Genomic DNA, 24,178 nt, shown 5'->3' with positions numbered 1-24,178 from the left:
TAGACTGCATATCCTCTGAGGATTGTATTTCCACAAGTTTTCTATTTAGACAGGCAGTCAATTTTGAAGTATTGCTGGCTCATAACAACTGTATCTCACCATAATAACAGCTCCTAGAGTGAGAACCTTTCTCTGTGCAAGGGAGTCATGACGGGCTTTGTTACACTGGATCTATTCTTCCTGTGAAATTGAGCTTTTAAAGAAATCAGTAATGTCTTCTCAGCTGCAATAAGCATCTTCCATATATATACTGCTTTCATAGCACTTACGCATGTGACGAGAGTGCTGGAAGATGTAAATCAAAAGAGCATTCTGCTCAGCTGTCTCCATCCCCTTGAAAGCTCTGTTTATTCCCTGGTAAACTGAGTGCACTCAGTGTATCACTGGCAGGAAAATAATTAGGCTACTGTCTCCATCCCTTCAGTGTGTGCCTCACTCCTTGCCAGTCCTTTCAGCTGAGGCTGGCAGAGATGATTCAAGCAGTGATGATTTTCCTTCAGCTTCACAGTATAAAGAGAGACACCAGGCACCAGACACCCTCTTCTTCCCTAGCTGGCAGTCTTTTGACACAAGTACAAAATGGGAGTCCTATTTCAACTTGGCATCATTTTTGCCTCCATTTTGTGTGAAAGGAAAGGGCTCCCAGGAGGTCAAAAAAAGTTTTAATGAGGACAAGTGCATGGAGGTAAATGGGAAAAAAATCCATTTGCAAAACCTGATGTATGTTTTTTATTTCTATTATGATTGTATCAGATGTGGAGATTATGTGTTTTATTGCCACATATGCTCCATGAATGAGGCATAAAAGAAAACTGACAAGTTCCTCAGTAAATTGTTGGGGATGCTTTTTACTGTCTCATAAGGAAAAGGCATTGCTGTAGGTCATCTAATTTACAGCTCTTCCTGTCATCATCTGCTCTTGAATTCAAAGCACAGAGGCCAGGGGTGAGAGCATTACTGACACACAGAGCTTCGAGCACTAATGACACACAGAGGTTAGGTGGATAAAAACAAAAGGGAAGCACGCAGGTCGATTAGCAGCACAGCTTAGTAATGACGGCACTCAGCCCTCAAAGACAGAAGTTTCCAAGGATGATTATTACAGTGCACAAGTGCTAGGGAATTCAGCTCAGCAAAAGGAAAGCATACTAAACCCAAAGAAAGAGAACTTGCTGTCATCACCTGCTTATGTGCATTTTAAGGGTAATATAAATACAAATATAAATGCCTTCCAGCATTTTTTTTAATGTACCTATGCTTTTTAATGGGACAAGCATTATTTAGGTATGGGGCAGAGCTCAGTGCTATTGCAAGGCAATGCAATGTTATTGAGAGTACTATACATCATTGCAAGCCCTTCCCTCTTCCCTGAGGGAAGAGCCAACAGATCTTTATGCAAGCTTTGGAGAAATGAATACTCCTGTGCAGTGCAACCTATGCCTTAGGTAAGCAATAGTGAGTGTTGGAGCCACTATTTAAGTTGAAGGCAATGCTCTCTTTGAGTCACAGTGACTGCATGAACCCCTGTGCTGTGTGCTGCTCAAGGAAGAAGTCATCTTGGACCACATTTTCAAAACACTTTAAGATACAGCAAGAAACCCTAGATCCATTTTTCTTCTACTTAGCTGTAGACCCCTCTTACACCTGAATTAGGTGAAGGATCACTCTAGGGTTTCTGTTTATTCAATGGAGAGATAATGGCACCCTTAAAGAATGACTGAAATTGAGATGGGTGGAAACACTCCCTGGAGAGGACTTTCTGTCTTCTGGAGATTATAGAGGGAATCTAAAGCAACTACATCCCTGTCCCAGTACCTAAATGAAGTGTCTGAAGAGTAATGGGATGAATTGGTACCATAGAAGTATTTGAAAAGTGCCTCAGAAAGCTAAGCAGCAAGATGATGCACCTCCTTAGATTATTTATAAAATTGATTCCTAACTGCTTCTTTAGGCACCTAATGAACTGGCAAATCTGGACTTCTAGCTGTACAAACAGGGACAGCCTGAGGAAGCTTCCAGGAAATCCTATTACACATTATAACTTGGCTGGCTTCATTTAGGCTCTGTCAGCAGTGGAATTATCACATTACAGTGGCTCAGTGGCTGGCAAACAAAAGGGCACCATGGAGGGACTCAGAAATGAAATGTCTCCTGAGTAGTGATTATCTTCATTGACTTGTTGGGTTTGAAGCCAAAAGCACACCTAGTTAATCTGAACTTCCACACAGAGTCTACTCCATGTTCACCCATGTATGCTGCACGTTTTCCTTCACCTTTACAGTGCATCTTCCAGAAAGCTGTCCCACTTTGAATTTAAAACTTTAAAGAATGACCAATGAGCATAAGCAGTTAATTTCAGGAATTACTAGGCCACTGCATCAAAACCACCAGTTAAAATACTTTCTCTGCAATGCAAGAATCTCAACACCAACTTAAAGGCTTTCAGGATTTGTCATGCCAGGAATTTTATTTAGAGGTAGAATATTATAATTTTAAAGCTTGATCTGGTTCGATACTTGGAGCTCCAGAAAAGTTAGGGCAGGTGTATAGATGATATGCTGATGTGTTTGTTGTAAATGCTGTGGAAGGATCATGGATACTTGGATTTTCTATATAGAGATCCCTTGGTGGCTCCAAGTCTCTGAGGTGTTGTTAAATGCTGGTTGACAGGAGCCAATCTTTGCTCAACATGAGGGCTGGGGATATTTTTTTTAATACACTGGCCTAATGCTTTGAATCAGCACAGATGCCTATCAACATGAGCAGTCCCAGCGAAGTCAATGCCTGAAGCAGACACCTTTTATACACTGGATTAGGACTACTAGATCTCAAACTGTGCTAATTCTGAGGGAATGTGAACTCTCTTGACATGCCTTAAACCTTGTAAGTGCCTGTTCTGAAATAATTTTTTCTCTTAATTATATTACAGCCAGGCCTGGTTGAGACCAAACCCCATTGTGTAGGGTACCACACGAAACACAGCAGGAAGGATTCATGCCCCACAGATCTTACATTTATCCACAGATCTTACATTTATCTGAAGGTTTGTAGCTTTTTGAGAGTCTAGTGACACTTGAACAAAGAATGTTTGAAATACTGCCATAACTCTTATGTCTGTGGCTGAAATAATTTTTTGAAGACATGGGTGTTGGCTGAATGTTATTGCAGTGTTGGAAACCAGACTGTGCACCCTGAAATACAGGCACAGCTGGCAATGAAACTGCAGTGAAACCACAATCCCTGAAATCGCTCTATCTGCTTTTCTTGCTTGAGTGGTTTTGGAAAACAGCTTTCTGCTTTGGAGCCTACTTATCAACCTGTTCAACATACGCAAACAGCACTTTATCTGGTGAGCTGGTCTCAAAGATGGGGTGTGTTAACCCTTTTCGTACCACATCTGTTAAATGGTAAGCGATTGGAGGAAGTGCTGCCTCTTTTGTCTGCATACATACAGAGCACAGAGATGCCCAGGCCTCTGTAATTACTGTGATACAAACAACAACAGAACTTTCCATTTCTGGTAGTTGTTAGATCATGGGTCAAGTCATGTAAAGAGCTTTTAGTGTGGGCTCAGAAGCCCTTTTTATATGATGAGGTTTTTAGCAATTGATCCACACTATAAAATCAGTTGCATATTGGCTCCATGCCTGGAGCTCGATTGTTCCCATCACCAGTTTCTGGTGAATGCTTTCTGCAAGGTACATAGAAATTGTCAAGTAATTGTCTCTTAAGCTTTTGTATATGCAGAGAACATACTACATGGAGAGCATTATCCTCTCTAGATTTGCCAACTACTGCGCAAATAGGCATTGTCTGTAGTATCTTTCACTACATTCTAAGTAAGAGCTGGCTCTTCCAGTGCTGGCCCAACACATCAACATAGAGGAAATACCTTCAGTGCTTCAAACAAAAAACCTTTACAATTTTCATTTTGATGGCGTATTATAGCAACCTGCAAACACTTCCAGACCTGACACAGTAAGGAAACAAAACGAGACAACATTTCTGCTCTGACTCAAATCCAGTGTAGTTATCTTAGCCAAGTTTAGGCGGCCAGACCCTGTAGCACTGTTGTGCTATCATGTTAGCAGTGAGGGAGAGCAGGGATGTTTCTTAGCTCAACTTAGACATATATTTCCATCCTTTGCAGCCTTTCCAGAAGAGAGAAACCTACGTGCAGGCTGGAAGGGCACTGCTCTGCATGCCAGTCAGATTCATATACAGAACATTGCAGCTTGGTATGCAATCTATAGTCTTGCTTAGACAGAGTAGATTTCCCTGCATATTTGCTTGGATCCCCACCTCTTTCTACCAACTCTGCAAGTTGAATGCTGATACTAGGTGCTGAATTCTCTGTTCTTCATCTCACAGCCTACAGGCCTAAAACATTTCTGCTTCAATGCCTGCATATGCACAAGGCAAATATCCAGTCCCAGAAGTGACAGAGTGGAGGTTTGAAAAGAATGAGAATTAAGTGAGAATAATCATTCAGGGTACCTAAATACAAAGGGGTAGATGAAGAGAGACACTTCTGAGGCACACTTCCATGCTGGCCTTTTCCTTGTTCTGGCATGAGATAATTTGCTTCTGGCTTGTCTTGGCAACAAGACATGGCACTACGCTGTGTGGCGGCCCTAGCACCGCTATGCAGTTGGAGGATCTCAGTGGGATTATATAGCTTGGTAGAAATTACTCTTGGCAAAGAATTCAGAGTAGCTGGGTTTAGGTGTGTAGAATGTGCTGACCCTTTTTCAGGACTGTTTCTGAAAAGCAGCTGTCAGATTTTCTGTTTTCCCTGGGAGAAAACCAGAACACCTCAGGATTGTATAGCAGAGCTCAGCTGTAGAAATAAACCACTGTCAGTCAAGAAGCTCTACTCTTAGCCAGAGCTCCTGCTGCTTAATCAAAAGGCATGCAGAGGCTTCTGGGAGAGGAGTCTGGCCCTATGAAAAGCAGAGGTAAAACACAAACATGTCCTACACATTTCAGTGTAGCTAGTATGCAGCACAGTAACTCCCAAGAAACAATGGATAGTCATCCTCCACTTTGTGACGTTTTAATGTCTGACTGCTGAGAGAGAGGGAAAAAATACGGGGCCTAATGCAAAACCTTCCGAGGACATGATGATTTCCACTGATTCCAGTGTTTAGCAGGCTGGGTTTAAGAGGGCAGGCTCAATATGCATTTAAAGACAACACGGAGTAGTCTTCAGAGCATGAAGAGGGAACTGACTTTTAACTTCCCAGTTCCAGTGAGCTTCAAGAATGAATTCAGGCAAAACAGATGCCCCCTCATCAACAGTTCTTCCAAAGTCAACTCCTGCCTTAAGTCCAAATCTTCACTAACAAGCAGCACGTAGCTGAAGCTTTCTTACCTAGGTTCAAATACAAGGACAGACTAGAATATAGATTAGAAGCTTCTATGGTGGTGGCCATTGGGCTATGGCAATGGGAGCTGTAGGTCTGCTTCACTACATTGGCACAGATTTTCTAAGTGACCGTGTCTCAGCCCTACTGTCCCTGCAGTTTAATCCCCTCAGGGAAAATGGAGTGTAACTACTCTTTTGATCTCTCCCTCTTCCCTTGCCATGTCCTTCTTTTGGCCATGAGTTTAAATCCTCTCCTTTGTGCATGTAGCGCTGTCTTTAAATGGTAACAGAATAGTACAGCCAACGTAAAATAAAGGTGAGAGTCAGAGCCCAGATAATTCAGAGGAAACACTCCCACTGATGCTGGCTGGCTGTCAGGCCCAAACACAGTCATTAGAGGAAAACAGAGATGTATTGTACAAGTTTCTTTTTTCCTCTTCCTCTCCAGAATGCCTGTGATGAGACAAGAACTTTTCTGCAAGTGGCAAAGGACCTAGCCCATCCCTGATAGTCCTGTGCTTTTCAAAACTGCCTACAAATAAAAGTGAAATCCACAACTCTGTCCTGCCAAACAGGCCACATCGCTAACAGTGAAATGGCATTCTAGTGGTGTGACCTGCAGGGATGTCTGGTAAGCACGTGATTTTTCTCCTGTCAGTTTGGTTTTAAACAGATCCAAACAATAGAAGCTGACAATGAAATCCCAGAGTCTCACCCAGAAAGTTCCTCAGCTTTTGGCTGGACTTTTTGTTTGTCTGTTGCTCTTGGCGTACTCTGCAATCTGCTGCCTGCAGAGCTACACTGGCCTTGCACCAGGAAGCTGCAGACAGCATCTTATTTACATGTAACTCTCTATACTGTTTCCTCTGGAGTAAGTCTCTGAAGAGATCACGTCACTGCAGAAGCATACTGAGGTGTCTGGAGTGCTCCACAAACCACAGGCCAGAAGGAGGCAAACGAGAGGAAGCATGGCTTCAGTTATAGGTCAAGAAGGAGTATCCTCCACCTCTGCCACACTTGCCTTCTCATGCACTTGGGCAGGCCTCTCAGTCTTGCTGTCAGTATGCTAGAGTTAATCAGGCATTGTTCTGCTCAAAGACAAGTCCCACTTTCAAAAGCAATTTAGGCTTTTCCCAATTTTGAAGCCTTAGCCCACAGATTTTCCTAAGACATAGGTGTCTAAGTTTTGAATTGCTCTGAAAATGCTTATCTGTTTTGTTGACACAGTAGGTGGTTGTTCACATCACCGTTAGCAAAATCCAGCTCTCAAGGCTAACGAGAGCTGGGAAGACAAGTGGCACAGCCCTTCCTGCATGTCTGCAATCACAACGTGCCTCCACGATCCCTGGAAGCTCAGCCGCTGGCACATGCTATAGTCGTCTTATCCCTGGCTACATTCAGCTGGAGCAGAACGTCTGTGCAGCCTGCAAGCAAACTTCATCTTCCAGACATGTTACACAGATATGCTATGTTTTGCAATTACATGTTATGTTTTGCTATATGGGTATGTTACGTTTTGCAAATCTGAGTGGAACAAAACTCAAAACGATTTAAAAATCCAGGCCCTTTACTTCAGCTCCTCGCATGTAAGACAATACTCCTGTTAGGAGACCTGTCTGGATTGTAGTTCTCCAGAGGGAAGGCTGCCCTGCACTGCCCGCATACGGCAGTCCTGTTCAGGACCTCCTTACGACACCACAAAAAGTTGATAAGTAGATACCCATCTCACATGACAATGTGACAAAAACTGATCATCTGATCATACAGATTCATTTTTCAGATAAAATTTGCCAAGAAATTTTAATCCTGGGTGCAGGTCAATTACCCACAGGAATGGCAGGACCTAAGAGTCTTTTCCACTGGCAGTCTAGATAACAATTTTTGTCCAAGTCTAGGATCTACCTTTCTGTTTGGGACTATTATATACATGGCTAAGACAATGCAACCTTCTGGAAAACTACAAATATGTTCTTTTCCATCTTCCTCTCATCAGGGAAACTTTACAGGCTATGTACAAACTATGGCAGAGTTGGTTAGTTTCACAAACAGACTTGCTTTTCTTTTGGGCACATCTGCTCTGCTCTTCTCACCTAATGCCTAACTACTCTCAAGTGTTCCATAACTTTCGTATTTTAAGCTCTGAAAAATGAATAAATACAATAATAACCATATAAGAAATTTGGAGTCCTAGTTATTTTAATTCCTTATTCAGGTGTTCTCCAGCAGCAGCTCTCCTGATCTTTCTGTTGCAACCTTGGTTGTTTGGTCAATTTATTAATATTTTTCTTGATTTTAGTATTTTTCATTTCATTAACTTGCAAGAAATGCTGATTCTTAATCTGATTTTCTTTTATCCTGGTTGAGCACTATATTAGTTGTAGTAGTATTAACAGCATTAATTATAGTACTAAATAAAGCTGGCATGTATTTTGTTTAAAATAATTTGTTTATCCTTAATGAAAATGTGCATTCTGTTTGGTTTAGAGTCAAATTATATTTTACAAACCAAAGTAGAAAATTTGAAATTTAAATTTCAGCAGCTTATAAAGAGTCCATGAAGACCCTCAAATGACTAAGAAAATTCAAATGCTTACGTTAGTGGCAGCCAAAATTTAGCATGTATTGAAGAGACGCATTATGTCAGCTACATTATGACAAAGAATTAGAAGTCACCATTTGGCTCAATTTTTCCAAATGGCAATTTCTTAGGCATTTAGAAATTGAATTTTACCTGGTATGTTGTAACTACAACTGGCAAGTTGAACTTCAGTCTCGGTTTCTTTGATTCAGGGCAAGAATGGGAGTAAAAAATTATAAATAGGCTGAAAACTTCAACAAAAGCCTTGACATCCATGCTTCACTGCCAAACAATTTGAAAACAATCCACATGAGAAATAGTATTCGTCTAAATATTCAAGTTCTTTTGCTCAGGGTACTAAGACTCAGGCCTTCAGCTCCACAGCACAGCTAGTCAGAAAATTCCTAATGAAAGTTTCATCAGCACATGCAGAGCCCAATGTATTAATTCAAAACATTTCAGAATGTAATGAGATGATAAGCCTAATATGTGTTTGCACAGGTTTCCAGCATACCCTTGAGTTTCTGACAGACTGAAGATCTGGTGTTTCCTCAATCTCTGCCTCTGTTGTGCACCCTCAGGTAGCACCTGCGTGACACAGAACATCCATGACAACAGCCCTGACTCTGGGTTCACTGCCCCAGCTGCGTTTCCAAGGTCAACATAGTGTAGGATACGGCTCCAAATAGCTACTAAACAAAATCTTGCTGTTCTGTGCCCATGGAGGGAATTCATTCAGGAAACACCATGACAGTTTCTGAATGAATTTTAAAATGGTTTCAAACCTCATCCGAAAACAGAAGATTTATAAGAACCCAGACGGCCAACGCTTTGAACACATGCCAAAAAAGCCACTGTCCCCTAGTGACTGCTCCCCAAGGATGGGATCTGCTGAGGCTCCCAAATCCTCAAGAAGAGTATTTTTCGTTCCAGAAGAAAACTGCTCCCTCCCCCAGTCTAAAGACTGTCTTACCTTCCACCTCTAACCCAGTATTTCCAGGTTTCTGAAAATACTTTTTCAGCAATGAAAGATGAACAGTTTTAGCCTCAGAGGGAGGACTCCTACATAAACAGAATTTGATCTACACGAATCTCATTTACTGGTTGTTTCTGAAACCTGCAGCTCTATTCACAGATAGATGATCTCCCTTTATCCCTCCTGTTCTGCCTTCTCCAATTTTATGGTACTACAAAGACATATCAAAGCACGGACTACACTACAGCCATGAACTACAATATCACAGGCATTCTACACAATTTCTGATTAGAATTGCTGTTGTGTTTGAGAAGAGAGAATAGATGGGTAGGAGGAAGTCTGGGAGCTTATTGACAGGTTAAGTGACATTGCAACTATGATGAATACTATTTCTATATTGTCCAGCCAACAGATTGGCTGAAGCAAACCAATTAATGATTTTTCTTTTCTTTTTACTTCTGTGATGATAGGAGTCGCATTCCCTCCTACCAGGATGAGCCTGGGAAAAGTTCTAATAGTATGTTCCATCACCAAGGGGAAATTTTACATCTCCGTAAGAGGTTTTCCTCATTTTAAACTGTAACTATCTCATATATTTTGGGTTAGAAATAGAAAAACGCAATTCGAATTGTGAAGATAATTAACTAGCGACACAGCACGTTCTCCATTGGTTCAGGTTTTGCAGTGTGCAGGCAGCACTGACCCAGAGTTTAGAGCTGTCATGCAGGAATCCCCAAGACGCAGTTTCTGTCCGTTTTGTGCAAGGTCACGGACTAGCTGGCCTTTTCTAGCCTTGGATACTTGTGTGGCTGCTTGAACAAAGTGACTGTCCCATGTCATGAGATGAGAAAACGCCCCTTTCGTAACTGTAAATAAGAAAGGAAGAAAAAAGTCCAAGTGTCTTAGGGTGACGGGGCTGACCCTGTGCCAACTGCTAACCTGTGCAGAAGCGGATGCATTTAAAGTTCCTGTGTCCCGCGGAAGGAAGACACTGGCCGTCACGAGGTCACTGTCCCGCAGCACCGCGTGAGAGAACTCACGCAGGGAGGCCAACGGGACCGACACATTCCCACCGAACGCGGCGGGGTCTCACAGAAAGCACGGCGCGTACCGCAAGGCCGCGGCCGGGGCGGCGCGGGGAGCCGGGGCCGTGCAGTGACACGGCGGGGGCGGCGCGGGGAGCCGGGGCCGTGCGGTGACACGGCGGGGGCGGCGCGGGGAGCCGGGGCCGTGCGGTGACACGGCCGGGGCGGCGGGGGGAGCCGGGGCCGTGCGGTGACACGGCCGGGGCGGCGGGGGGAGCCGGGGCCGTGCGGTGACACGGCCGGGGCGGCGGGGGGAGCCGGGGCCGTGCGGTCACACGGCCGGGGCCGGGGCGGCGCAGCGCGGCGGGCTGACGTCAGCGCGGGGCTGGCGCTGCCCGGTGGCGGAGCGGGGCGGGCAGCGGCAGCGGGGCCGGCAGGGGCAGCGGCAGGTAGGTGCGGTGGCGCCGCGCCACGGCCTGGGCACGGCGGCGGGGGGCGGCGGGCGGGGCTGGGGGGCAGGAGCACGGCTTTGCGCGGCTGCCCGGCCCGGCCCGACGGCCGCCAGCTGCGCGAAGGGCCGCGGGGCAGGCCGGGGCCCGCGGCGCCGGGCCGGAAGGCGCTCTCTCCCGGCCCTTCTGCCGCCCGGCTGCCGGGAACGCGGAGGGCGAGATGGCGCTTTCAGGGTAGCGCTCGGCGGCCTCTGCGCCGCGCCTGCCCGCTGACGGGAGGGAGCCCGCGAGCGGCCGCTCTGCCTCGGCCCGGCGCAGCCCGGGACACGCTGCCGGCCGTCGCGGCGGGGCGGGAGAGGAGGGAGCGAGCCCGGGCCCGGGGCCAGCGTGTCCCCGGGAGGCCTGTCGGGGGCAGCTGTCCCCGGTGGGAGAGGAGGGGGCGGGCCGGTGCCTCTCCAGCGCCCGTTCCTGAGCACCGACTCGCTCACCGGGGACGGGTTCGAACCGAGCCGCGTCTCCCAGCAGAACCAGGCATTGCGTAAGCACGACTGCGTGGAAAAAAGGCCTGCGTGCAGCTCGTGGCAGAGTCAGAAAGTTCCAAAAATAGAAAACTTGCTTTGTTTTAAGGGAGAGGGGGACAAGTAGGGTTACACTGAACACTCCTCTGAGCTTTGTATAGTTCTCTAGCTGAAGTCCTGGGAATACAGTAGCAGTGAGGCGGCAGTGGGCACAGCCCGTCACCTGGGACTCAGGTCTGTGTGGCCAAGCCCCTTCCATCCACATGGATTGCAGAATTGGGTCCATCACTAGGTTGACTGCATTAATCAAAATTGCTCTAGTAATTACAAGCTGCAGGTAGAAACACTTGATTTGTTTTGAAGTTTTCTCTTCCTACCAGCCAGCTGGGTTTGAGAACAAGAAGTGAACTGGAATAGACTGTTGGATATTCCACATTATATTCTGTGCCAAAAAGGAAAACTGCTATTCTAGGGAGCAGGAAGGAATAGCCCCACTCCCTTGCCTGTATTTACTCTTAACTTGTATTTAAGTTTAGGGCGCTACTATTTTTTAGATTTCAGTTACCAAGGAACTTCTATTGAGGTTGGTGATAAATTGATTTATCTTTGTTTAGATGCCATTTTCCATGTTGGTTTGCACTGAGCTAGTTTAACAAGCAAATAATACTCAGTTGCAGCTGATCTTGCCAGGCTATCTTCTAGCTCTGCAGATCCTCTTTTAAACATAATGTGGGTTGACTCTAAGTACTGACTTCAAGTGAGCACTTGTGCTGCTTAAAAAGGACCAGAGAAGAATATCTGATTGTTTTTGCACCTCCTACTTCAGTGCTGACAGATTGTTCTGTGTGATTCCTTGCTCTCTATCCAGAGATGAAATTTTGGGCACTTAAATTCTATGTTGGAGAAATATAGTTGTTGCATCTGAGATCACATGCAAGGTGCTGCACAGCTGCTGAAGCCTATTCTGCTGTTGTAGCCCTAGATAGCTGTGAGATGCTCTGTAATGTGAGACACTGTTTGTGAGCCATTCTGTAATCACAGACAAAACTTAATTTGTCAGGAGAAATGTTTTCTTCTTCATTTCTTCCCCTTTATATGTCTAAGTTAAATCTAATTATGCTGTTGTGTAACAGAGTAGGTTTAAAGGCAGCAACCAACGTTCACCGGCCTAATCTAGCAATTGCAACAGAACTGAAGTTCAGGCAAGTTTTTTATTGGCTCTTATTAAAAGGCCTCTGGAAACATACAGTGATATCACCTTAGCGGGAAAACTAGAAGACATGGAAGCACCATTGGAGAGACCCATTCCTGTGAAAAGGAAGAGCAAGAAGACTTACTTCCTTGTAAACAGAGTCTAGGGGGAGAGGAGCATATGCTGGGGTGGTGGGAGAAAGAGGCTCAGGTCTTTTCTAGCACTTTGTTACTTTGGAAGAATAATTTAGCCTCTATTTCTGAAGCTCACTCTCTGTAGACAGGTAACAACAGCATGCTTAGACCTTGGAGCAGGATCAGGTGACCAGGATTCAAGCAGGATAGGAGTTTGACACTCCCTTCAATGGGCTGTCAGCTAAATGTTTGTCTTCCAGTGAGCTGGTACAAAGGCCAAGAGTAAGAGGTTTATCTTTGAATTTAAACTTTACCTGCAGGTGCTTCTCACCATCACACCCGAGCCTGTACTGGATGTGGCATTCCTTCAATATGAAATCTTACTGGCTATAGTCTTTACTTGTGTGTTACAGTATTTGCCCAGTACTGTCAAGAGGACACAGCTATAAGTAATATCCAATAGATGGCCTGTATACATCTATCAGAAAATCAGTGGATGCTTACTAGCTTTATATTTTACTAGAAGATAACAAAACTCTCTTCATCCCTCTCTGCTCAGCTTTAAACACATTCCTTGTCTGGGAGGAGTTCCTCTGTCTATCAAATCTACTTTGCCATCTTTTCCCTCTTCTTCTTATGCTGCTTCAAGTAGAATGTTATCTGGTAGGTTTAAGTATCTGTCTCTCACATTGGCTTAAGAGCCCCACGAATAATTTCTAAAAAAGGCAGCCTTCTCAAGGGAGTCTTAAAATGCTTCTGTTCTTGCTTTTCTAGTTCAATTGCATCCAGATAGTTTTGTGTTTATTAATCCATTTTAGAACAACAGGCAGAACACAATTATGCTATAAAATAAAAACTCATCCTCCAATATATCCTGTGCTTGATGTCTTTTCTTTAGCATGCTCATAAACCAGAGTGCAGTGGCCGAGTGCTTAATGTCATGTGTGATAACTTGAATTTAATGCAGGGTCCTTCCCATGCCATTTCAAGCTTCATTTAAAAGTTGAGGAGAAACAAGAATCTCGCTTTATGGGCTTAACTTTTCCTTATTTCAGTTCATCTTGGAGGGAGCTAGTGACGATTTGGAAGAAATACAAGTCATAAAAACAGCCTTCTCCTTCCTGTTTAAGATTAAACTGTTTCAGCTTTTGTTTTGGCTGAACTTTGAGCCAGTAAATGAAAAACACAGAAGAGGAAGTACAGAAAAAGGGAGGTAGGGAAGAAGTGAGGCTGCTTAGTGACTTGAGACTGCGGAGAACAACTTTGAAAGGAACTTGTGGTGAGTCAGGAAGCAGTCACTCCAGTCTGTCTTTTCCCTGTGTTGCATGAGTGGTAGCTGTAAGCTTGTGCGCTTTCCAGTTAAAAGTGGTCTCATAGTCATGTTGGATTGCTACAGTTGCACATTTGTGCCATTTGTTAAGTCCTAGAATACTAGTTGTGCCTTACTGAGTATCTTCAGCTGAGATCTTCGGTGTCTCTCTGCAATACTAGCTGGGTACATGGAGCTATAATGTATGATAAAAGAGGCACCTTGAGATGCCTCTTTCCAACGTATTATTGTGAAGTACTGAAGACTGCTTTTGTCCCCCTCACCTTCCTCTTCCATCCACTAGATCAAGCAACAATGGCATTTGTGAAGAGCGGATGGCTGCTCCGGCAAAGTAAGTCATGGGCCTTTTACCTCCTTTTCTCCCCACTGTGTCTAACTTCTTCAGAAAACATCAGAGCAACTTAGTAATTCCCAGGTCTGTCTTAAAACGAGTCTCTAGCTCTGCGAGTTGTTTTTTTGTTGTTTGTGGTTTTTTTATACCCTTAGGACTCTTCACAAAATGACCTGTCATGACAGAATTTCTATGTGACCTTTTGGGTATACCTGTGAGAAACAGGATATTCCGTATCTGAGGTGTCTGACTGGCATTCAGCTTCAGATGCTGCTCTGTAATTAGTGCTGTATAAGTGGAGACTTGGAAACTTCACCTGACACCTTAACTTAATGTCTTCAATTAGTCATGCCCTCTGCTTGTTCTTGCAGCAAGTTAGAACTAAAGCGCCAGTTGTGCACTTAAAATAAACTCGGTTGTGACTGAGAACTAGATAAAATATGGAACCCAATTCTGTAATGTTCTGAAGTGGGCATGTTGTAGTACAGGATTTGCTTTGCTCCTCAGAATGTCTGGGGCAACTATGAAGGCTTTCTTGGTTTATTTTGTATTAGCTCTAGGACACACATACTTCTCAATATGTGCCCTCAAAAGTGTCTGTCTGATTTTTAAAGGTACTATTTTACGGCGTTGGAAGAAGAACTGGTTTGACCTGTGGTCTGATGGCCGCTTAATATTCTACGATGATCAAAATCGCCATGATATAGAAGATAAAATCCACATGCGAATCCATTGCATCAACCTCAGAGTGGGGAACGAATGTCGAGGTGATAATGAAACCTTCATGGTTTGTGTAATCAGAGATTCTTTACAACCTCAGTGCCTGCCCAGCATACCACTTACAACACTACTGCAGAAGTAAACATGTCCAAGAAGTGTGCAACTTCATTGTTGTTAAAGAAACCCACCACCCCCATCCCGCTCTCCTCTAGAAACCCCAACCTATCAACCACTAAATTCCCATATAGATACCCAGGGCATGGTACCACCATCTAACAGGTTAGGTTGGGGTTTGATGCTTCCTTTTGCAACTCAGTGAGGACACTGTACCATACGTGCAGGTGGCAGGTGTGAATAGGATGTTCACAGCAGACTGGTGTGTCTGATTACAGAGTGTTACTGGTGTAATTATAGTGCTGGCTGGAGTGAGAGGCAGAAATAGAAATGGGAAACCTCAGCAGATTTTTGTCAAGTATTACTAAATTCACTTCTAGCATTTGTTCGTACTCACTTGATGCTGACACAAGTGAAGGACACAAGTGTTGGAGAGTACTTATTGCTAAGTATGGATTGGTTCTGTAAGACACTTGCATTTCTGAGGAACTATGTTCAGAGCTACTTACTTTCAAGACACTCTAAAGAGCAAGGATAGGTTATTTCCTTCTGGAATTTGTTCTGATACCATGGAAAGCAGCTGCAACTGGCCCTAGTTTATTCTGTCCAGACTTTTGCATAAACTCTCTCCCTGATCACATTTTGTAAATGTGATCATGAAACTCTGGTTACAGATATTTCATAACTCGTCTTTTTTCTTACTCAGATTTCCAGCCTCCAGAGGGGAAGCAGAGAGACTGTTTACTGCAGATTGTTTGCCGTGATGGGAAGACAGTCAACCTCTGTGCAGAGAGTGCAGATGACTGCCTGTAAGTCTGTCAGAGAATGTTATTTTTGCTGCCTCTTCTTTTTTTATCTTTCTTTTTCTCTCTCTCCCTAAATATTTTCCTTTCTTCGGACTTTCAGAGACACGTTTCAAGAAAGTTTTCAAGCAGGCTTTCAGTGACAAAAAATACAGATCTCTTATAAGAAGTTGTCTAGCTCATGCAAACTAACTGCAAGTGAAGTCACTGAAAACACCATAATATGATTAATGCAAGACTTGCTGAACAGAATTTTTTTCTCTTTCCCGTTCTTCAAGTAGTACATGACCCTGCATAGCCCAAGGACATCCTAATCAGGAGTGAAAGGAATAATACTCCATTACTGTGAACTCTCAACAGACCTTGGCTATGTATAGTCAGATAACTTCTATCATTGGTGTTTGCCAAATACACGTGGTGCAGCGAGCATGCTCCCAGCCATATGGCATGGGAGTATCTGTGTGAAGTATATGTACCTTCAGTTCAAACTATAATAGCTCAAGATCTACACCTTCTAGTCAGCATAGATGCAACTGTTCAGACAGGAGATACAACTTCCCTGGTGCGTCTTTTCCTATTTCCTTATCCCGAGCATGGCTGCATATTACCTGGCTGTTGTGCTTGCAGCGAGGACCTTCAAAACCACATCTGTTCCTTATCGTGGTTCCTCCTCGTTCTTTCTCAGCTCTGCAAAGAAAGTAATTATTTCTCAATCTTAATGTAACACCTTTGTGCATTCATTTTAGTGTATCATTAGGCTTTGACATATGCAGTATCTTAAACTCTGCTCCTGCAGTACCTCTGGTTGCTAACCTTGGTTTTTCATAGTCCTAAAGAGAAAAAGTGGCCTTAATTTTTATCAATATTCCACTAAACAATGGGGTTTTTTTTTTGCAGGGCATGGAAAATTGCTCTCCAAGATGCCAGAACAAACACGGTAAGTGTACTGCCTAGACTTTGTACTGATAGAGAAGCAGCACATCAGCATTATGTGTGGTCCAGCAGTTTACTTCTGAAGTCATGTTCCATCATTCTCTGCTAGAGAACAACAGGGTCATGAACATGACAGGAGGGCTTGTGGGTGAGGAGAAGAATGATCCTCTGGATCAGAAGCACGTATCATTCTTGCAGCCAAGTCCAAGCAAATACATGCTGGGTGGAAGTGAATGATTTCAGGGAATGATTTCTCTGAGTGGAAGTGAATGGGAAGCTGGTCTGTAAGGGAAGTGGGCATTGAGGCTGTGGGCAAAAAGTAAATCTGCAACCAGTACAAGTGCACTTTGCACTCCTAGTGTGTGTTGCCTACCAGGTGGAGTGCTAAAGGAAGCTTACTGCAAAGAAGTGGTTTATGTACATCCATTACATTGTGGGATGCTTCTTGGTGGAGACTAGGGGAGGAGCAAGAGGTGCTTGGAGTGGAGTGCAGGCATGCCGAGGAGTATATTACCTCTGCATCGTCATGCTAGCTGAGGAGAGAGAAGAGGTCAGGAATCAAAAAAGCCTCCCTGTGAGCCTTGGAGAACTGTATCTTTGGGGAACCACATTCATCCACTTGTAGTTAATTTGTTTTTTCCTCCAGACCGCCTTCCAGAGTACTCTTCTGCGCTAGCTCTCCTTAGATGGCTAGACTGAACCAACCTGAGATGTTTCTGTTTCATGGGGAAAAGCTGGGTTTTGTAGAAGCTTTGATAGGTCACATTAACATTGCCACTGTACTGAGGCATCTGTCATATGGTATAACTCAGATCTGTACATACCCAAAGCAAACACTTGTCATAGCAAAACTACCCTGGACACGATCGTGTCTGACCGCAGCCGTGCTATGCTGCTTCATGGTGTTAAATGAGAAGTGAAGGAATTGTCCTCACACAGAGGACACAACACTTGTGGTTTGTCTGCTCTAGTTTTAGGGGCTTTATCTTGCTTATGTGTGAGACGGTGACTCCTGGTTTCAGGAGTCAGGAGCTGCTGCTTTCCATGTCTGACACTCAGCTGCCAGCCCTGCTAGAGGGCTTTCAGAACTTGCCAGTGCATCGCCTTTGTCAGCCAAGGCAGACCCTGCTACTGAAAACAGGACAGGCAGCTCTCTGCACAAGTAGTATCATAAATTAGTGCTTCCCAAAGCTATTAAAGGTCTCCAGCAAGGACTTGAACTAACTGGGTAACTAGGTTTGAGTCCATCTGTAGGTGTCTGACACAGCTTTCAAAAATACTGAGCATCCAGCAGTGCCTCATAACTTTACTGGAATAGCAGGATGATCACCCTGGCTTTGAGGACTATGTCATTTACAGACATTTGCAGGCTTGTGTCACGTGCCTGTACAGAGTTCCCTGGAGCAGGACAGAGTACTTTTACTGCTAAGATGTGAGCATTTGCCTGACTTTTTCTCAGGTGGTGGAAATACCTGCCTCTTCATATAATACTTTCAACAGTGTGTTTCAAGCAATCCTTAGAATCTCCACCACAAGTTTGACCTGGGATATGGCCATAGTATGCCCTCAAAAGTCTTTCTGCAGTCCAGGTACAAGAGACAATAGGAACATTCTGTTTTGAACTATTAAAGCATTCACTTGTAAATTAAAAAAGGGGAGCGTTTTTTTTTGTTTGTTTGTTTGTTTTTTCTGGGCATAGGGCACTGCCTAAGAGCATCACTGTAGATTTCTGATATTCGGAGCAGGAATACAAGGCTACTGTAACAAATCCTAATTATCTTTCAGAGCTCCTTGTAGATGGATTCAAGTAAGTTATCACCTTTGCCTCCTGGCTGCCTTCAAAAAGGACTAGAATTTTAGGTGGCATTTGCAAAGTAATTCCCTAAAACCAGCCAAGCCCCTCAAATCTCTACATTTAAACCTCTCTTTCTGGATTTTTTTTTTTTTTTTTAAGTCTCCTCACAGCCAGAAAGTGAGAGTTAGCTAAGAACTGTGACAGTTCTGCTAAAATACTCAGGTGCCACTTTTGGCTATTGTGTTTCCTCTTTCTGCTCTAGCACAACTTGGTGATACCACTCTAGGTTGCCAGGAAGCAGCTAGCTTAGTCGTGAAGACTTTTTTATCTGAAAATGGAGGATGAACAAAAGGGTAGTTTCTAAAACTGAGGCTATGAAATGAGGGAAGGAGTCAGTGTGCTTGCGTGCACACGTATGCGCGTGTGTGTGCACACACATGCAGGTAAGAAGTTCTGTGGCTCCTTCCAGAGGTTGATCAGGCATTTGTGTTCTCCCAGGTCTGCCTTCCAAGTAATTTCTTTTTGCAGCACTTTATAAGGTACTCAGTGCTTTCTTAACATGCAGCACATCTAAAGGTTACTCTTTCTTTGAGGTCATTAAGTTTTAATCCCTGCGCTACTCTAACTGGCTGTCTGTAGGAAAAGGTGATAACTGCTACCTTCCGTGGTGTTTAGGGCTACGTGGGATCTGACGTGATGTATGATGAGACAGCCATTTCCTCAGCCCCTCCTCCCTACACAGCTTATGCCACACCATCGCCTGAGGTAAGAGTTGCAGTCGGGAAGCATTAAAGGATGCAGCAGCAGCCATCCTTCCCACCCAAGCACCCAGACTGTACTCCCAAAGCACTGTGCTTCACAGTCAGATGCAACTTTAAGGTTTGTACAAAAGGAGAGTGAGAGTTAAGGCACTAGCAATCCTTTGAGGTCCCTTCCAATCCCTAACATTCTGTGATTCTGTGTGATTCTGTGATTCTGTCAATCTATTTTAACTCCTGTTTGAGATGGATTTCCTTTGAAAGGGATGAGGCAGATTTGGTTAGGAAGTTTATAAAGGGATGGCTGCTCAGCTAACTTGGAAAATAAAGCTTCTTAAAGACAGGGCAGAAGTTAATTTGTCTGATCTTGAAAAATATTGGCCATGCAGCTTTTAACATAAGGAGGTGTGACTATGCTTTCACATTGTGTAAGCACTGGAAGGATATAAAATCTGGAGTTTTAAAAATAGGATTTAATGACTGGAGCTGTCACATTTCACACATAAGGATTTTATTGTATCCAGGATGTCATAGCAACACAATAACTCTAGCTCCTGGATGCACAGTTCTTTTGCAGTGAAGGATCAGCATTGGGGCTGAACCAGTATACACTGGGGATTTCTGGATGTTCTGACTCCTGTGCAGTGATACACAAAGGGATTGTTTGGAGTAGCATTACTTGTTGCACTATAGGTGCTCTGCGTCAGCCCCTTGCTGTTGGAAATAGCTGATAAGAACTAGAGGTGGTACTGGGAGCTATATTGGGGCTAGCAGTGGGCCGCCTCTTTTGGAGAACAAAATTGCTTTCAAAACACATGGCTACAGAGTATTTGTCCTCAATCTGACATTTACTTGCTGCGTGCTAGAGGAAAGTTGGTTGGAGTTTCTTGGGATCAGCTGCTGCCTACCTGGCACTTCTGAGCTCTCCAGAGAGCTGTTGTTGGCATGAGGGCAGAGAGGAGAAGCTGGTAAGGCTGCTCTGGCTCTGCCTGATGATCTAAGCCCTGCCTCTGCCATTCACCATCCAGGAAGGGTGGAGAGTGAATGCTGCTTAGGACCACTTGTTTTGTCAAGCAGCTGTTCTAAATCCTTTCCGGGGAGTAGATAGACCATATCAGTACAAACTGGATATTTTAGTGAAACGTTAACTGCATTTGAAATGAGGGAGAGTTGAACAAAGCGCATCATCGGATACGTAGCAAGAATCCTCTTGTCACAGACGTTTTTAATTTCACCAGGTTTATGGCTATGGCTACGATCAGTACAACGGTGCGTATCCCCCTCCCCGTCCTCAAGTCTTCTACGCCTCCAACGGACAAGCTTATGCTGTTCCCTATCAATATCCATACCAAGGTAATCAGTATCAGCCATATCCTTCACCTACCTACAGAAGCTATTTGAGTCAGTCTTTCTGGCTTTAATTCTATTAATCACCATCCTTTACCACCCACCACTCCTGCACAACAGAGTGACAGAAAAAACCTGGCTTGTAACTGGAAACAAGTCTCCTTACCCTTTCACAACAAAGCGAGTGCAGTGAAATTTGTGTTAAGCGATTTAACCTTCCCAGTGTGATCCCAACATATTTGAATTACTTCATAAACTCTTTCTGAAGCACACAGAACTAACTACAGTAGGCAGCATGTTTTCTAAGGGAAGATAGAAGAGCCAGAACAACATTGATTCAGTACTCCGCATTGGGCATCGATGGAGCTTTTGGTTTATCTGTTGCTCTTACATCTGGCTTAATTATTTCAACACTGATTTTCATCTATGACCTCAGAATTAAATGCAAGTTTCAAAGGTAAATTCACTCCCAAAGCATGGTAGTAACTGGTTCCTCCCCTGTATGCTGGAATTGCTGTAAGGCAGTACATTCAGCCTTGTGAAGTCTTCTAGTGCTCTGTTCAGGTTTGTATAGCTTTCAATCCCAATAAAAGAGAAAAGAGACTAAAATTTTTAGGGTGTGCTTTTAAGCTTAGTCACCTTTAGGATTAGCTTTGCATAGAGAGCCCCAATCCTACAGAATTGGGGATTTAGAGTAGTATGGCTAATATAAAACAGAAGGTTTAACTTACTAATTGTTAATGATCTGGCCCTGCAAACAAGAATCTCTATTCAGAACTTTTTTTCAGTTTTGAGGGAGATTTTTTTTTTTCATTTGACATTTGTCAAGTTATTTCATTTGCCTTTTCCATTTTTTGTTACAAGGGAGGTGCATCAGCCTAAAGCTTTTAAAGCTTTCCTTGTCTAAGCTAGTGAAGTCCTAAGATACGGATCACACATATACAAACATAGAGGAAGGTGGGTTTGGTTGGTTCAGAGCAGCTGAAAAGCAGCAGCTTGTTGAAGTCCTAAGATACGGATCACACATATACAAACATAGAGGAAGGTGGGTTTGGTTGGTTCAGAGCAGCTGAAAAGCAGCAGCTTGTTGAAAGGCCCAAGAGCTATTCTTAAAACTACCAGCAGGCCTTGGAAATCAAGCCTCAGAAACCCGCATGATAAAAACGCAGCATCAAACAGTAACTCTCCTGAACAGTTTGCAAATCCCATGTGTTAAGATTCTAGTTATAGGTTGAGCATAGTAACCAAGCCTTGATGTTTTCCTTCACTAGGGCTACTGCAACTAAATCCTAGGGGTCAAGTTCACCCCTAGCAACTAACTTAGCCCCTGGTACATTTGGCTTCATTGCTCATTCTCTGAATTGACGTAATCCCTCTCGTGAGGTTGCCAGTCGTGCATCATTCAGAGTCAGTGAGAGCCTTTTCCAGTTGTATTAGCTGGATTACTTCAGTACCCATTACAAAAAACGTTGCAATATCTTCAAGAATGCTTACTCTTCCTGAAATGTCTGGAAGGGAAAGCAATACTATTATGTTTGCTTTGCAGGTAGGTGCTCAGCCACAAAACATGACAGGTGGAGCTTGTACAGATCTGTTGCAGAGCAAGGTCAATTGATGGTTTCTTGAGTCTTACGTTAATAGTCTTGAGGCTTTGGACAACCTGGTGTAGTGGAGGATTTCTCTGCCCATGGCAGGGGGGTTGGAACTAGATGATCTTTAAGGTCCCTTCCAACCCTAACCATTCTATGATTCTATGATTAATTCCTTACTGCTGGGCCAATCTTCATCTGAAAAGAAACGTAGCACCTGTCACCATGCAACAGGTCATCCAGGATGTGAAGACTGAACTGAGTAGTAGGCAGTAATTGTAGAGTAAATAACTGATACACAGTTTCTGACACTGGCTTAAGAGCCAAAGATTTTCTGGGGGGAGCTACACTATTTGCCTTAACTCCAGGGCCCTGCCTCTGCCATTCACCACCCAGGAAGGGTGGAGAGTGAATGCTGCTTAGGACCACTTGTTTTGTCAATTTTTGAATGAATTTTTAGGCCCATTTCTTGCATTAAATCCAGTAAGTGTTTGACAGAATGCTACATGTAATTCATTGGTTCTTTGCCAGTATAAACGCAGAGCAATGTTCAGTTTTACATTTGTGATGTGTTCTACCTTTGTAGCTGACATCATGTAAGTGGTCAAAGGAAGGAAGAGGATGAAAGAATGGTCATGTTTTGAAATCGCAATGCATAGCATTAAGATAGACATTTCTTTTGCACTCCTCCTAACAATCTGTTATTACCTAGGACCTTACGGCCAACCTCCTGCAAACCACGTCATCATTCGAGAGCGTTACCGTGACAGCGATGGAGATCTTGCACTGGGCATGCTTGCTGGAGCAGCGACTGGAATGGCTCTGGGATCATTATTCTGGGTTTTCTAGATTACCCGTTCCTTATCTTTGTAGTTCCAAAAACCTTTATTGTGTGCAATAATATATTGGCAATGTTGTTTACTGTTAAATTTTAAGAAATGCAATAGTTATTTTTCAGTAGTGACATCTTAATAACTGATTCTTAACTGTCCTAAGGAGAGTTTAAAGGCACCATTTAGTTAAGTGGTTCGAGATGGCACCTGCTGCTTTTGAATTCTGTTGTGATGTTCGGAGTTATCAGAATTTGTACTCGAGACGATCAAGACGAGCACCAATGTAACATGGTAGCAGTCACTAGCTTTATGAACAGACTGCTATTGCAAACACCGTACAAAAATTGGATTTTTTGGGGGTCTAAAATCTGGTCCAAATAGGAGGTTTACTGGATCCCTGCATTAGTATATTTGTCTTCTAAACATTCCCTGGACAAACAAACAGTTCAGCAGAAACTCCTTGGCATTAGGTAGTCTGCCATGCTAAGAATTTTTGTTTTCAAACTTGCCTGCAGATGGTAGTGCATTTTCTTAGATGGAGTCCTGTACGTGTCTCTCACAATATCCAGGTGAAATTGTCTTTGAGAATGTATAAGCAAACTGCTAAGAACCAGCAGCACTCCTCAGTTCTTTATTCTCCCAGAAATGTGAATGACCAGCGACAAGGAAGACCAATGTTTGTTGTTCCACCTCCCTCTTTATCCTGAATTACTCTTCTCTGGTCAGATGGAAATAATAGATCCTTAACTTTGCGAGTGGTCTTCCTTGTCTGTAGAACAGTTGCCTCAGACACTGTACCAGCTGCATTGCTGAGGAAGAGGCCATTGTCTGGTGTCTCTGCTCTTTACTGCTATCGCTTTGCAGAGTCTGCAGGAGGAGAACTAGCTTGAACAACCCTTGCCCTGTTGGGCCTACCAGAACCCCTCAGGCAGCGATAGCCAAGAGGGGAGAGACAAACAGCACAAGCAGACCTTGCACACAGGCACTTTTGATACCATCTGCCTTGCCATGGTTAGGATAGAACATCTGCCTCAGCCTCCAAGGTTTCCTGAACCAGGTTCATTATTTGCAACTAGTTTTGAGCACAGCTGAGCCTGGGTTTGTTCTACGTATGCTTTTCCCCTCACATTCAGCAGGTCTCTTCTTCCCTCCATGACTGGTTAAGGAAAACACTCCAAGAAACCTAGCTGGCTTTGCTTGTATGTCTTGTTCCTTACACAGTGTGCTCCTGCAGGCTGCTGTGCTACGGACTGTAACCTGGAGTGCAGCTGTTATGAGTGTTGTGTGGCTGTTACCTTATCCTGTTATAATCCATGCTGAGCTGTGCTTGGCAGGGGAAAGAAAGCTCTGCAGAAATGCACGTGCTTTCTTATTCAGGTAAAAGA

At 43.9% G+C, this 24,178-nt stretch overlaps 1 protein-coding gene across 2 annotated transcripts; it reads left to right on the top strand.

The window, feature by feature from the left end:
• Window positions 1–13,856: 13,856 nt before the first annotated feature.
• On the top strand, window positions 13,857–23,750 carry PLEKHB2 (pleckstrin homology domain containing B2). Of its 2 annotated transcripts, XM_009990687.2 has the most exons (8): window positions 13,857–13,901; window positions 14,516–14,668; window positions 15,442–15,544; window positions 16,436–16,475; window positions 18,942–19,037; window positions 20,133–20,141; window positions 20,263–20,377; window positions 22,673–23,750. In XM_009990687.2, exons 1-8 carry the CDS (start codon window positions 13,865–13,867, stop codon window positions 22,807–22,809), a joined length of 690 nt encoding a protein of 229 aa, XP_009988989.1. In that variant the 5' UTR covers window positions 13,857–13,864; the 3' UTR covers window positions 22,810–23,750. The 2 variants fall into 2 exon arrangements, with proteins under 2 accessions (XP_009988989.1, XP_009988997.1); XM_009990695.2 differs by lacking the exon at window positions 20,133–20,141 and having other exon boundaries at window positions 18,942–19,031.
• Window positions 23,751–24,178: the final 428 nt, after the last annotated feature.

The sequence above is a fragment of the Tauraco erythrolophus genome, chromosome 11, assembly GCF_009769465.1.
Source record: "Tauraco erythrolophus isolate bTauEry1 chromosome 11, bTauEry1.pri, whole genome shotgun sequence".
Taxonomy (NCBI): domain Eukaryota; kingdom Metazoa; phylum Chordata; class Aves; order Musophagiformes; family Musophagidae; genus Tauraco; species Tauraco erythrolophus.
Note: the sequence above shows the minus strand (reverse complement) of the source record. Positions and strands in the feature narration are given on the sequence as shown.